We start from the raw sequence: 15,957 nt of genomic DNA on the forward strand, positions 1-15,957 counted from the left end.
GCCTGGTGGGCTGGCATAATTTTTTTCGAGGAAAAACACACATTCGAAGAGCACCTGGGTATTCGATATTTAGTTCCTTTGCAAATTGGTACATATTTCGGATTCCCTCACCCTGTGATGTGGTTTACAATATCATCAGCACACAAAGTGGTTAGCAAATCTCAAGCAATCAAACCAAACATTTATAATTTACACATATATTTGACTCTCTCACCTTAATGTTAGGTTGCTAGAATCGACAACAGAACGGGTTACAGAATTAGAGGCTGATGACAGATATAGGTTACTGAACATGCAATATACTCTCAACTCGGCTCTATAAGACCAGGTTGGTGATACCGACCAATACCACATTTATGATGTTTATTGAGAAGGATATTCATCCAGGTTAGGGGTGGTAGGCCGATAAAAATTCTCATCAGACCTCATTGGTTGGAATCGGGATTTTTGGTAATCCTACATGTATGTAATGGGCGGGCAAGAAATACGTGATCTGGTCTTATAAAGCCGAGTTGAGAGTATATATTTAACATGCATTTACAACTTTGAGGAATTTGAATCGGCAGAATCTGATCGGCAGAAACTGGAACAAACTTTCAAGTTTTAGTATCCAGTTATATACGTATGCGCATGAATGAGTACCGAAGCAGAGTCTGGTATGCGCGGATGCCCGGATACAAAATCTACTTTTTTCCAGCTTCTGTCTACTGCGGTGCTAAGTCAAAGTCAGCAAAGGGTGAGTATAAAACCATCAAGGAAGAATTCAAAACTGGAGTTGTAAAACGGTTTTCAGGATATTATCAATAATCTTGTTTTCTATTCACACATCATGGCAGGAAGGCGAATGCATGAGTCTTTCATTATGTAATCAGCCGATTAAAAAAACCCTTACAAAGAAACATTTTTATTTCAAACCTTCTTTGAAATATTTATTAATCAATTGTTTCAGCATATAGAACAAAAAATTGCTTTTTAGCAAATGTACGAAAAATGTTATGAAAATATAGTCACGTTTAATGCCAAAGGTAAATACTGGTGGTGTTCTGAATCAATTCCCTTTATACAACCTGTTAGGGTTTTCTCGAGTTGAACTTTCTATTTTTAACAGGTTGTTGTGTCACACGCTGTCCTCGATGTAAGACCATGGCCAGGGCGCATTCAATTCTGAGGACCGAGTGTGGCATAGCGATTGTTACGTACACTTTACCATAAGACTCCAGGTTTTCCGCCCTTCTGGACATTCTTGTCCTGTTGTAGCGAATTGGGTGTAGGTCAACCCCTGATAGCGCCAAATTCGGTAGGTATTCTATAAATTTCTGTAATTTTGCCGGCCGTTTATTTCATATTTGTCCGCGTTTGTTCTGTGTTGTATTTTTTTGCTTGAAAATCTATCGATGTTATTACCTGATTTTCTTTTATATTCTCAGTTCTTTACCTGTGTGTAAACTATATGCGTATCTTCCTGAATAAAGACGGAAACGAGTATCCAAGTTGAGTGTTGTCTGTGACCGAACGCAACCAGGCGGTAAATACATGTATTTTTGTTTAGACGATTGTTACGGACTGAAAATTGTATGTATCTATTTTATAGTTGTTTTCATATATTTATCAGAGTCTTGTATAATTGTGTAATTGTTCGTGTTATCACAGATTTCCCCATCGTGTTCCATAATACATTTAAAGATAACCTCTCTATCGAGGACACCCGTGGAATGATCCTTGATCAAGAGGCGTCCTGATAAGGGAAGTCAAATTGAAAGGAAAATTCAATTGGGACCAGAACTTGGGACCAGAACTTGTGTCGGCTAAGGGAGCCTCCGCTGTGTATATATACATGCATCTCGTGGAAATGCACCTGCGATTCCGACAAGCCTGTAATTGTTAAAGCATGGAGGGAATGTGAATTGGATATTACGTGAACGTGTCGCTACACCCTAAATACCCAATGACTGATCTAATTATCGGAAATCTATCGGTGACAAAACCAAAAAGGTTTGCGCAGCTGTTAAATGTCAAGGAGACTGCGCCCGTATGTAGCCATTGATTTTTCAGGAATGGTAAAATATCTGAAATTTGGGTGCCTACTGTTGGATAGCTATCAACAAAAGTGTATGCATACGCGTACTTGGTATAGTTTTAGGATAACGATTGAACTCCGAGTCATAACTGCTATAATACGGGTAAACATTATTATGAAGCTGGGTGAAAGTCACAAATCGAGGAAATTGTAACTACAGGTCTCCGGACTGCATGAGTCTTAGTTGGATTTAAAACAGATCTGTCCGCTATAATTATGAAGATATACCTCAGTTAGATAATGTGGTAAACAATATTGGCAGAAGCTCGGCCTTTCCTGACCATTGCAAAAGAAAGAAAACCCTTGGATATGTGAGACATCGTCCATGAATATCACTTTGTATCGAAATTGGTTTCGATTCCCGACTACCACATTTCTGTTACATCCATTTAAAAAAAATATTTATATTACCGCTCGTCCCAATTTCGGTAGTGTTCAGAACTTTACACATTCCTGCCTAATCATATGGAATGTGTCAGATTGCGATATATACGTATCAGATTTCTGGGTGTCAGTTACGCTGTCCTATAAACAATGAACTACAAAGTTCGTAATGTGTGGTCTTAAGAGAACTTACCATGCCATCATTATCAACCGCAATGTTACACCCAAAGGGATGCATCCATCTGCCCCCCCCCCCCACCCATGAGCTTGAGCGAATGTTATAATCATCTGTCATAGCTATTTCCTACCATTGTTCTAATTAGACCATATCAACCAGGCCTCACACGGATTGACATGCAGTTATACTATTTTGTTAACTCCTATGGAACGCTATAATACAAGTTATGGTGAAATTAGAGAAGTTATGACTGATTACAATGTAGTGTTTGAATGAAGTAACACAATATGTATGGCGGTAAGAACGACTGAATTGGTGACATTTAAAACAACTTGATTACTTTTATATTGATTTTGATACAACTGTTGCTTTCTGGACGATATAACCGACTTGTTGGACATATCACGGCAGAACATATCTTTAACAGTTCGCTTGTTCAAATGTCAGTACAACGGCGGTGTGCTATAACATATCTTTAGTTCGATCGTTCAAATGTCAGTACAACGGCGGTGTGCTATAACATATCTTTAGTTCGCTCGTTCAAATGTCAGTACAACGGCGGTGTGTTAGAACATATCTTTAGTTCGCTCGTTCAAATGTCAGTACAACGGCGGTGTGTTAGAACATATCTTTAGTTCGATCGTTCAAATGTCAGTACAACGGCGGTGTGTTAGAACATATCTTTAGTTCGATCGTTCAAATGTCAGTACAACGGCGGTGTGTTAGAACATATCTTTAGTTCGATCGTTCAAATGTCAGTACAACGGCGGTGTGTTAGAACATATCTTTAGTTCGATCGTTCAAATGTCAGTACAACGGCGGTGTGTTAGAACATATCTTTAGTTCGATCGTTCAAATGTCAGTACAACGGCGGTGTGTTAGAACATATCTTTAGTTCGATCGTTCAAATGTCAGTACAACGGCGGTGTGTTAGAACTCCCAACTGGTAGACACTTTGACACACCAAACTCTAACCACAGTCTGCGATTAGAGGTTGTGGAGGTGCATGTCCATGTCGAAAATGCTCCGTTAAAATCTTATTCAGTTTCTTTCATCTTTACGATAGTCGGGTAAGATACTGTAGTCTTGTAAGATACAATAGTCTTGTAAGATTCTTGACGCTAAGAAATCTTACAAGAATTATAGGTTCTGCATGCCAATATATAAAATCTTAAATAGAAATATCTTATTTGAACTAAGAATATTATATTTTTGAATCGTATCAGAATTTTCGGCCCAGGTGGGGTGTGGGGTGGGTACGTCAACTTTCTGTTAGTAAACCATTAGAGTGGAAATGAAGGTATTACCATGCTTGGATTAATGAATTAACGGGGATTAGATTCGTGTTCTTACTATCATACATGTTGTTGCTATGTGTTACAATGGTTAGTTCATAATGTCTTAAGAAATAAATACCAGTATTTCAGATAGATTCCAGCTCTGCACGAACGATAAAAAATGAAACGTGTTTGATATTTGGATATGGTTGAACTTACAAATTATGGACAAATTAACATTTTAACACTGATTGTAAAACGCCAAATTTTCGCGCCTCCATAATATTACGATCACGAAAATGATATAAAAAACTGTTCATGAAGATAAGAAAATTTCTGTAAGATTGTCTTATCAAACGGTACTTTCGACTTTTCTATCCACGAAAAGAAAAAACTCGTGATTACTTGGCAGTTTACAGTGTATCCTAGTATGTAAAACGCCAAATTTTCGCGCCTCCATATTATTACGATCACGAAAATATCTAAAAAACTATTCATGATGATAAGAGAATTTCTGTAAGATTGTCTTATCAAACGGTACTTTCGACTTTTCTATCCACGAAAACAAAAAGACTCGTGATTACTTGGCAGTTTACAGTGTATCCTAGTATGTAAAACGCCAAATTTTCGTGCCTCCATATTATTACGATCACGAAAATATATAAAAAAACTAATCATGAAGATAAGAGAATTACTGTAAGATTGTCTTATCAAACGGTACTTTCAACTTTTCTTTCCACGAAAAGAAAAAAACTCGTGATTACTTGGCAGTTTACAGTGTATTCTAGTATCAGAACATTCCCTCTTCAGTTTTGAGGTGTGTGTAGGGCCATCAGCGCGAATTGAGGTGAGGTGTTCTTTGACATACACTTCAGATTTCCTCTCTAATCTTGAAACCCAGTAGATGTATAGGTGAGAAGGGCCCTCAGATGAGTACCCAAATAACTCAAAAACTTGGAAAGGCCTACCCAGTATCAGCTGCTAATTCTTAAGGTCACACTGTTATTTACTTGTGAATAAAAAATACCCCCGATTTGAAGTATCGGCACTTCGAGTGCCTGTGTGGGTTTTGCATCTCCTGGAGAAGTCTAAGGACACTTACGTATAGAGTTTCTTACACTCAGAGATTCTCACCTCGATGAGGGGCTTGGGAAAAGGGGGTTCAAGAACCTAAACTAACAATGAAGCCGAATCGAATTATAGGGAGATGTTAAAGGGGAATTCGTCTTTTCTACGATCTTTCATTACAATTCTCGTCTGGATACACAGAAAGTATTTGTTCCTCCTGTAGATTTATGGAATAATACTGCCATACCGGGTATATATGGAGCCGTTGTCTACTGCCAGTGTTCATGAAGCAGCGGGCAACCTAGCTGATATTCTACCCTCTAATAGATTCTAAATCATAAAAACAATAGGGAAATTTCTCAACGGACTAGCCAGTTCGGGAATGATTATGAGCCTATGAAAGAGGATTGATTAAATTGACAAATATTGATTCAAGATTGTGACAAGCATCAGGTGCCCCGAGCCTATTGTTTTTCCAAGAGATCGAGGTGTAGTAACACAAAATAGTTGCAAGGACAAGGTCATTGATGTATGGTGAGAAGAAAAGTGTCCATGAAACGATATTACGACAGTGGTCGTTGCGACTTTTGAATAAATCATGTGCGCAAAAGGTGTCGTAGATAAGCCCCCTGGACCATTTACAGTGACCAGGGAGTTGTAACAACAATTTTTAAATGTCGAGAGCTTAACGATATAATGGAGTTGCGTGCAATATTGACACAGTCATCAAAAGCTGTGTGTATCAATTAGATTAAAAAAGTGGGGGTTTTCTCGTAAAAAGCCAATTGGACACGGTACAAATAAAAATTATCAATTTCGCTGAAAACATTACAATCCACATGTAGCATCAGTTGACGTGCTCGCGTTCTTTCCCCTTTTTGGCTGGAAGAATACCCTTTGAAATAATACGAAAAGAAAGACACATTCATGACGTCTTGATGTAAAACCATCCGTAAGTAGTCATAAAACAATCGAGAAACCTTCGAAATGATAACCTGACTTGGACATTCCATTCTCGAGACACTGTTTCATTTTAGCTATTGTTTAGAATAATTGATTTTCTTTGTTGTTTAATTCCCAAGGTTGAATATACAATAGCAAGTACTGATATTTGAAGATTATTCACATCCATTTTAAAGTTACAAGAAATGAATGTGTTTCCATTTCACCAATATATCGTGATTATAGTTTATCAATTATAATTGGTCAACATTTAAAAAAAACTATCATTCTGTATTAGGTTGAATTGGTTAAAAATACACTTTCTTTTGCTAGCCACCCATTATACTGCAGGTGTAGAAATTTAAAATGTCCTAGGAGAGAATGCCCGGGAAACAAAGGATTCTATTATGCGCTTCAATCTCTGAGCTACCTCCGAAAATATGAATTATCGCACTGGCCTTGGTCCATCAATCCAAAATTATATTTTTTTACTGTAATTGTCACATGATATTACATTTTGATTTTCATAATCTTTTAGAAATCGATTCGTTAACAAACTGTGCTGTCCCATCTCAAATCAAGCATGCAGTGGTGCTATTCTCACGACTGAATAATACAACAATGCCCTGTGAGAACTCTTAGCCATATGTTGACATATCCGTCATTTTCTAAGGGTGTTGTAGTAGGCCTATGACTCAGTTGTCTACGACATGGCTTTGCATTGCACTGTACGCATGTTACACGAAATAGCAGACCATCCATGACACATGTATGGTCTTCTCAAAGCAAAATTGGAAAAGCATCGAACACGTTTAGAAAAATAGTTTACTGACTGACCAGAGGAAGAACAAACATACTGTAATAAAAAGCCACCCATTCCTTTAAGATACATTTATTATTGTATATAGAAAGGCAAAACCACAAAATGAAATTTAAAAATCATTTCATGTTAGAGACCAGCATCCAACGCGGGGTAGGGAATAGAGTCCCACGCCTTGCGAGGGTGGATGTCAAGCGTGATTTTTCGAAAAAGGGTCAAAATTAACCCTTTTCCACAAAAGTATTTTTGAAAGGAATTTTGAAAAAAATCACAAAAATGAGGGTAAGATTTCAATAGACCTCGCCTTGGAAGGTTTTTAAAGCATGATAATCTATTTTTCATTGAATATATCGGTAACCAACCACAGATCAATAGGGACGTTTAGAAAAGTGTACGTCGTGGGGGTCATAAAGAATATAAATACGGGGCATAGCTAGGGTAATGGCGGGGGGGGGGGGGCAAATGGCACCCCAGACGTCGCCACAAAATGGGTTTTTTGGCGTGATTTTGGACGAAAAAAATGTGTCTTTTTTGCCCACCCCCGATCAAAACGCTAGCTACAACCCTAAATACATGTAAATGGAGTCTAGTTGTTGGCATCTCGCTATCTAAAATAATGCAAAACTTACTGTATTCGGTATGTTCTGAAATCGCAATAAAACTGAGGGATGACTTTTGCTATACAATGTACTTGCATGTATGTATCGGTCACATTGACACATATATATTATTCTGTGAACATTATAAACAATACTGATGTAATATTTTTCTTCTAAACTTACCCCCTGGCTGCCAGGTTGAATTGCGTACAATATGTTCAGGTTGTTGAAATCAGCGTCTGTGGCCCTGATGGTGGTGAGGAGGGTTGTTCCGACAGGCGTAAGCTGTTGAAGTAGGAGAAGAGGCGTTAATATGTAGGTTTTGTCATCTCGTTTTGGGAACTAATTCACCGAGAATGATAACGATGTCATCAAGTAGGTTTTCCCGTTCTCACATGCGGATACCGTGAAGAACGTGGAACTCTGTGGTCCAATGCGAACAAATACTGGCAAATTTGTGGTTCGGCATTGCATTGTAAATGATAATTACCGTTTAAGGTGATTTTTACAGATTTTTATCTTCCAAGATTGCCTTTTATCTCCTTTCGATGTTATTTATCAACGGCGCTCGAACCTTCGACCATCCGCTTATGAGGCATACTATCATCCTGATCAAAGATGGCATACATAACGTATTACAAAAGTTTTAACTGAGAAGAGAAAATGACTTGCCTCTCCTATTTCGAGTTTATAGACGGACTTGTCGAATACTGGAGGATGTTCGTTGACATCTATCAGCGATATCAGTGCAGTTAGATCAACCTGAAAGACAAGAGAATGATTAAAAATGCGTACAGTGGGACCTCCCTTATTAAGGACAACCTATCTATAACTGACACTGGATTTGGGACCAAAGTGGTAGTTTCCATTCAATTTGACCTCTCTAATCAGAAAACTTCTCTTCTAACGAGCGCACTTACTATTCCCGAGGGTGTCCTTAATAGAGAAGTTCTATTGTATAATTTAAGGAAGTGCGAATTATCTTTCAGATTTTCACAAAAACATAGTTTCGCAATATAATCTATATTATATTAGTTCGCATGTAATCAACAGTCGCGACTTCATCATAAGAGTGACGAAATTCCCAGAAGGGAAATGAAGCCTTCTGAAACAGGCTGCGTCAGACTCACATTTGCACCAACAAATTTACCATCTTGACTTAATGAAAAGCCGATTAAACCGAGGAATGCTGTACCTTTTGCCCATTTCCCTTGATAGTACACTGCAACTTGACATTTTTCGCTGCACCATTCTTATCAGCATCCATTTCTGTTTTCACTTTTAACTCGCGAGTTGCAGAGTCGAGAGTCACAAAATTGTTTGGCCCGTTTAGGGCTAATGAAACTTGGGAGTTGTCTGCAGTGAGGTTCAACTTTCCAATCGTAGCACCTGATGGAGATTTTAAAAAATTGAAAAATACGATAAATAATTCATTTCTTGAAAGTATGATTGGAGATCTTTGCAGACTTCCCAGTAACGAGGAGATGTAGGATAGTGTTTTTGAAATCGGTTCAACTTTCCAATCGTAGCACCTGATAGAGATTTAAAAAATTGAAAAATACGATAAATAATTCATTTCTTGAAAGTGTGATTGGAGATCTTTGCAGACTTCCCAGTGACGAGGAGATGTAGCATAGTGCTTTTGAAATCGGATATAAGATGATGACGCTGAGACAAGACCACCTTTGATTTTTTAAGCCTTTTAGCAGTTAAATTGTCAATGTTTGACCGCGTCGCATCAAATACTGCGTGGAGTTGTGAATCTAAAATGTTGATATGATGTTTCGGACAGTCGGGCAAGTAAATGGTGAAAAGTAAACTTGTAGTTGACAACGGAAATTTGTTAATAATCGACAAATTGAACAGACGTTGATATTCCACTCTTTTCAGCCAACTGCCAGAATAATCTCAAAACACGCCCCCTATTGCCAAATTATCAAAATTCAAAATTAATTTTTTCATCAAATAATTTCGTTATATCTGTAGACTTGCCACACCAAATATCTTTTCAATACCTCTCCAAATATGCACTTGACAGTTAAAAACATACTCGCGTCTAATTGATAGGTCTGGAACCTCCAACCTATGAATATTCAATGGTGGTCTTGTCTCCGCTTGGATGCGTGTATGGCAAACAACTAATAGTAACTGTTAGCCAGATGCAACAGTGTATTTACATTGGTGAAAAACTTACGGCATACATCATAGCCACGCTTTTGGTGCGACAAGAAATGTTTTTCATCACGGCCGTCAATTACAAATCAAGCTGCGGATTTATTAAAACAACTAAAAGAGGCTCTTGCTCTGAAAAGTTTCTTCACCTTGGGCCTGCGGGTCCCCGTAAATTAAAGTAGTTACCGCATCCCAAACTGAAGTTGGGATAATAGAAATCGCCAATGAAACTCTAATTGGAACCTTAAAATCTTGTATCAGTAGGTGAGATGGAAACTGAAATTTTTGTGAATTTTTTCCGTACCTTTCTACGCAATAAAAAGTGTTACAAACTTTGCACAATGCGCCAGTTATAACGAACGTGTCATTTCTGAACAAGGTTGATCTGAGCCAAAGAGTCTTGACATGGCAAGAGCGGGAAACAGTCAGTTTATCTTATGCTGATTTCGGACATTTGGGTAAAATTATACCGTATGTAATTCTCAAGGAAATACAGTAAAATTGCAACCTCTAAATGCTCATTTGTTGTATGATTACCAGCGTGATGATATGGGTAAATAATGGCATTTTTTAAAAATGTCACCTCTCTGTCACCGTCTTACTGTTTAATGTCTACAGGAAATATGAAAAAATCATTTGCCAACAAACTTCCCATATCCAATCATGTATACCGAAATGATTGGATTTCAAGGTCCACTTCGAGCTTTACTCGCGCTTTTCATTATCCAAGCAGTTTTGATTTTCGAATAGTACGAGTGGATAATTAAAATGTATAGTATTTAGAGACGGGTATTTTTATAATCTATAAACAGTTCAACTTACCGACTTTCAGATCCTCCCTCACCCTGAGCACCACTGCATATTTATCACCAGTAAACGAACATAGTGCATCCGCCCCGTAGCACCCTGAAAGTAGAAGATTCATGCCAATGTAGTTTAAAAAATGTCCCGGTGGAAAAAGTCCTCCACTATTGTATTATTACGAATTATGATCAATGGTTCTATAGAGAATTTCACTATCGTTGCATCAGAGATTTGAGGCGCATGTCAGAATCATTTGTTCCTCGGACATTTTATCATCGGACAATTCAAATCTTTACACCAGTAAATCACTTTGAAATGTAAAGGTAAGTCGTTACATGTACCATATGTGGGCTATACATTTTATACGTGCTGTCAACTGTTCTACACTGCAGGGGCAATAATTCATGGCTTGCCTCATGTTTAGCCATGAGAAATTCACACCAAGCCCTCTTCATTGAAAAAGCTGACAAAATGGTTTCAGATTTTTACACCAAGGTAGCCGTTTCGTTAACTGCCGGTTGAACCCATAAATTGCGTAGTTTTTGAGCCCACTTTGACATAAGCTTACAAAGCTTATAAAAAGATCTTGAACAATTTGAAGATTTTACTGAACCCTTCGTGAATGATCCATTACAAACACGTTTAAGAAAAATAAAGTGACATTTACAGGTCTCAAACTTAAACTTACCCGAGCAACATAGCACCAATAAGAGCGAAACAATCAACCACGAATTGCCCGGATGTTGAGAAATACTGAACGCCATTTTACGACAGGAAGCGGACGGACAACAGTAACAGGATGATGACATCACTTCTGAACACAGTCGTTGTGAATCTGAAAGAGGAAAGGGGCTCACTTTAAACATCATTTGATGAAGGATTTTTTTATGGAATAGAGTAATGTTGTGATTCAGTATATTGCGAGCTGGCTTTACTCTTAGAGTAACCAGACTGGTTAATCTAAGCTGCACCAGTCAAAATCGACTGCAAATTGATCGGTAGACAGCAAAATAAACCATTTAAGTTTTTGCATCGCTGTTTCTTTATCAAGCTGAAATAATAAAATAATCATGGACTTATCTGAACGAGTTGATCACATTTTAAGTACATTATAAATTAGGGAACGTATTGCTAATGACATTCGTGTAAAGCTTAGATAATCCAATATAATCCATACCTAGTTCAATCCAATTAGATACTTTCAAAAGAGCACACATTGATTTACTATGCCTAATGTAGGCCTATCTCTTCATCTGGTGCTTAAGTCTATTCAGATACTTTCCTAAGCGAACACATCCGTAAACAAATGCAGACATATGTATTCATCTGATGCTTAGTCAGGACACCTCACTACTTAGGAGGGCGTCCTTAATAGCGAGGTTCTATTGACTGTGTAGATTAAATAATCTAATCTAATCCATACTAAATTCAATCTAATCAGATATATTTCTACAGGTGAACACATTGGTATACTATTCCTAATGAAGGCCTACCTATCTATTCCTCGCTGTACCAAATTTGTGGGCATTCGTGATGGAACGTTATATGGTCAAAATGAATATCACGACGTAATACACACACAAATCCGTAAACCAGAAGCAATCGGAGAAAAACTGTCGCACAGCCTGCAGTTCACGAAAATCTGTAATATTCCTAAATGAATGTTCATCCATCGATGCTTATTGGAAGACTGAAACTGTAACAAATCCCTACATCATATATAGCACTGTATAAATTAAACAAAAGTATAAACAAAGTAGCTTTCAGTGTGTAACTTTGATCGTGGTTATCATTTATGGATGTATTGTTACATTGCCTAACGCACTACTATATAATGACTATACGCTTCTGTGTTGATGTGCATTGTATTTATTGATCTCGGAGTGCACTGGTGAGCTTTAAATTTTAATTACACTAGACTTTCCCAATGCGCTGCAAGAGGATTTATTGCCACTTTAACATATAAACTACATGTAGGTAAACATGAGGCATTTTATACAGAGGTTGTGGTTTTAAAAACTGCTTCTGAAAGTGTACAGACTGAGGCAGTCTTCGTTCGGTTTAAACTTCGAAATATAATAATAACATGTCAAACATCCAAATGTTAATCTGTATTTACATGTACCGTTAATGCAAGTATCAATTCGTTTCTTGTACCCCCCCCCCCCTCCTCAAGGGTAGTTAAGCTATCACCACTAATCTTTGCCGATGCTTGAGTAGTATTTATTTTTCCTTTAGTGAAAATTTGGCGAAGCTGGAAAGAATAAGGATGCTAATGTGTCGATGTCTTGTCGAACATACAGCCTTACCCAGTAAAATTAGTTCGGTTACTTTATATGACGGTGATAACTGATATATTGTTGATGGTGATGTCTTGACGAAAGAAAAAGTAGCATTGGTGAAAAAAGGGTGATGCTTGAGCCTTAAGATGTCGTTATAGGGTGATAAGGTGTCGTACCCTTGAGGAGGGGGGGGGGGTACAAGACACGAATTGATACTTGCATAAGGGGTACGCTGTTCGTATTTAATCATGGGTCTGGAAGGGAAATGCAGTCAAACACAATGGCCCGTATTCTAGAAGACTCCTGAAATATAGGGTTAGGTGAACCTTTCCAAAGGGCCACTTTGCTGAGGTTAACCTATCGTAAGGTGAACTTTTCTTGTGGCCTATTCTGAAAGTTTCCTAATCCTTTTCCTTTCGTAAGGTGAACCTAAAGGAACGACTTCGCCTGAGGAGTTCCTTTAGGAAAGTACACTTTCCTTCAGGTGGACCTGAAGGTGTTCCTAACCATGTTGCCGGGCGTTGAACAATAGCCTGCCACGCACTGCGAGCAGAGTTCAGGCAGGACACGTTGACTGATAATAGGCCTGAGTGGCAGTTTAACAGTGTGAATTCGTGGTTGTTCCAGAGGTACAGTACATTGCTGCACTCCATGATGGATGAACTTAAAAAAGAAGGGAAGAAACGAAGAAATTCGACCGATGTCGAGAGGCAACTTCTGTTGCAGTTGGTTGAAAGCGAGAAGGGAATCATTGAACAGAGGGAAAACAGTTCTAAAGTGTGGAGACAGAAGGAAACTGCATGGGAGACAATTTTTAAACGGTACAACAGCCAGAAAAATGTTTCCAAATTGGACATGAAGGCCATAAAAAAAATGTGGGACAATATGAAGGCTAAGGCCAAAAAAGACGTTTCCAAGGAAAAGAAAGCCAGGCATCGCACAGGTGGTGGAGTGATGGAAGAAGAGGACAAAGCCGATGATTCAGCCCACACAGTAGCATCGATATGTAGCGACGTCATAGAGCCTTTAGACAATGATGTTGACGATGATGCAGGGTATCATGTCCCAGGTTGGTAGTGCTACATGCACCATCAATGCACACCGCATCCTCCCCTCGCATATTTTATGAACAGCCTAGCCCTGGGCTTATGTTACATGCACGAGTGAAGGTTCGGCTATCCTCAGAGAATTAAATGAAGCCAAATATATCCTAATTATTTTATTTAATGGAGCTGCTTTCACATCAACAAATTACCATACGCCGATGTAAAGAAATAAATGTCCAGGGAATACAAGTCCGGCTTCTTGATGTCCAATTGAATTTCTATTTTAGGATTGTGGCCACGTCACTCAATCCAACCCAAACTTTCCACAATGCCTGGTTATTGTAAAGACGACTTACAATCCAGGGGATTTTCATTCCTTTCAGTCTTGTTGTTAACTGGTTTACATTGAAACCAGTGCAAATGTATAAAAACAAATTTGGTTGGCCTGAAGTATATTCAGAAATATGAGGGTTGATATCAGTAACATTTCCATGCTTTCAGTATAATATTGGCCTTGACATTTTTTCCAGTGAATCGCCATGGAGTGAAACCAACTGCAGCTGTTGGCTCATCGCAATCCCCCAGCGACGCTTCGTTTTTCGATGAAGCTCATAGGCCGTCAACCTCCGCGGAACTGCCGAACTCCCAGTATCTTGAAACTTCAAGTGATCCTGCTACTCCTTCGATCCAACCAATCCTAATTCGTGAGTCAGATTCTGCAGCCAAAGTAACCAAGCGTAAATCTACCCCTGATGAGCCACCGTGCAGTGCATCTGCCTATCAGTCAGTGATGAACATGCAGCAGATAGAGCATGAGCTACAGGTCAAACGTTACAAGCAGCAAATATTCATGCAAGAAACTGAAGAGGAACGCCGCATTGCCGAACACGAACAGCGCATGAAGGTTTGGAAACTGCAGGAAACGTTGCTGACAGATCTCATCAAACGGCAAAGAAACTCACGTGATGGAGATGACTCAAGTACGATTTCGATTTCCCGTGTACTTGCACAGTTGGAGTAAATTGTCAAGAGATGCACCCAAATCGAAACGGGCATAAAATCAAGTCTCGTGTTCGTTATTTCAATAAAGCTAACCAGTCCCTTGGTCGATTCCTAGGACAACCCCCCCCCCCCCCCCCCCCCCCCACCCCACCCCCCAGGATAACCCCGAGGTCAATTCCACTATTTATATGTTCCCAACCTCAAAAATATAAGTCAAGGGTATTATACAGTACGCCTGTGCTGACGCCACCGCCTGATGCCCCTGACCTCTAATTTGGAGGTCGGAAACATAAGTGGAATTGTCCTCGAGGGGGAATTGTCTGGAGGCAATTGTCTGGGGGATCATCACGAAAGGGATGCTACTATATTGATCCAGGTTACCAGGGTGACAGAGGAACCTGTGCAAAGCCTATCACCATGTTCGAGAAATACGAACAGGGGACTGATTAGCTTTCACATGTTTCGTAGTATTTGCCACCTTAGTATTATTGAAAATACTGCTGGACGATTGCTTGCCTCACAGCATTTCCCAGCAAATCATTCCCTTCAATAGCGAGTTCTTCATCAATTGGCTCCGGAGCATCTCTGTCGAAGTCGGGTTCGGCGAGGTTGACTGCAATGTTGTGCAACACGGCTGTTGCAGTGATGATCAACATAGCTGTGTCCAGTTTAACACGAACGCCTGTTCGTAGGCATGGAAAGCGGCGTTTCCAAACTCCAAACATGCGTTCCACAACACTACGGGTGCGTTTCTGTGCAGTGTTGTAACTGGTTTCTGCGTGACCATGTGGATTTCGGAAAGGAGTCATGAGAAATGACCTGCAAGGGTATCCGGAATCTCCAAGTAACAGACCGTTAAATTCATCATTTTCAAAACGGGCACAAACCATACTGTTATCCAAAATACGCGAATCGTGCGTGGAGCCAGGCCACCTTGCTACAATGTTAATGAACTTCATTTCTGCATCGGCTATTCCCTGCACGTTCAGAGACATGAAACCTTTACGGCATCTGTAGATTTCTCTGTTCGCCACACTTGGAGCCTGGATGGGTACATGTGTTCCATCAATGCACCCCAAGACACGTGGAAAGCTGTTTTTTTCGAAGAACTTGTGATGCATCATTATGGCATCATTGTCATTCGGGATTCGGATGTAATTCCTCGCTTTTCTAGCAATGGCTAGGGATACTTTGGCAACTATCCGACTCGCTGCTGGTTGCGAAACATTGTTAAGGTCACCACAAACGATCTGAAATGTTCCCGTGGCGTAGAAACGTAGGGCCACTTGTAGCTGAATAACCGGCG

At 39.3% G+C, this 15,957-nt stretch overlaps 1 protein-coding gene across 11 annotated transcripts in view; it reads right to left on the reverse strand.

Moving 5' to 3' along the window:
* Positions 1-15,957, reverse strand: part of LOC135494446 (protein dachsous-like) — a 53,176-nt gene that overhangs the window by 23,264 nt on the left and 13,955 nt on the right. For 8 of the 11 annotated variants that reach the window (XM_064782433.1, XM_064782426.1, XM_064782423.1 and 5 more), the window contains exons 2-8: positions 11,010-11,156; positions 10,340-10,423; positions 8,541-8,734; positions 8,018-8,107; positions 7,529-7,630; positions 7,376-7,390; positions 4,056-4,079 (exon numbers count right to left, since the gene is read on the reverse strand). In XM_064782433.1, coding sequence (XP_064638503.1) covers positions 4,056-4,079; positions 7,376-7,390; positions 7,529-7,630; positions 8,018-8,107; positions 8,541-8,734; positions 10,340-10,423; positions 11,010-11,156 — 656 coding nt within the window. Of the gene's footprint in view, positions 1-214; positions 230-4,055; positions 4,080-7,375; positions 7,391-7,528; positions 7,631-8,017; positions 8,108-8,540; positions 8,735-10,339; positions 10,424-11,009; positions 11,157-15,957 lie in introns of all 11 variants that reach the window. The other 3 variants (XM_064782424.1, XM_064782425.1, XM_064782431.1) reach the window with 3 other exon arrangements.

This window comes from Lineus longissimus, chromosome 10 (assembly GCF_910592395.1).
Source record: "Lineus longissimus chromosome 10, tnLinLong1.2, whole genome shotgun sequence".
In the NCBI taxonomy this organism is placed as follows: domain Eukaryota; kingdom Metazoa; phylum Nemertea; class Pilidiophora; order Heteronemertea; family Lineidae; genus Lineus; species Lineus longissimus.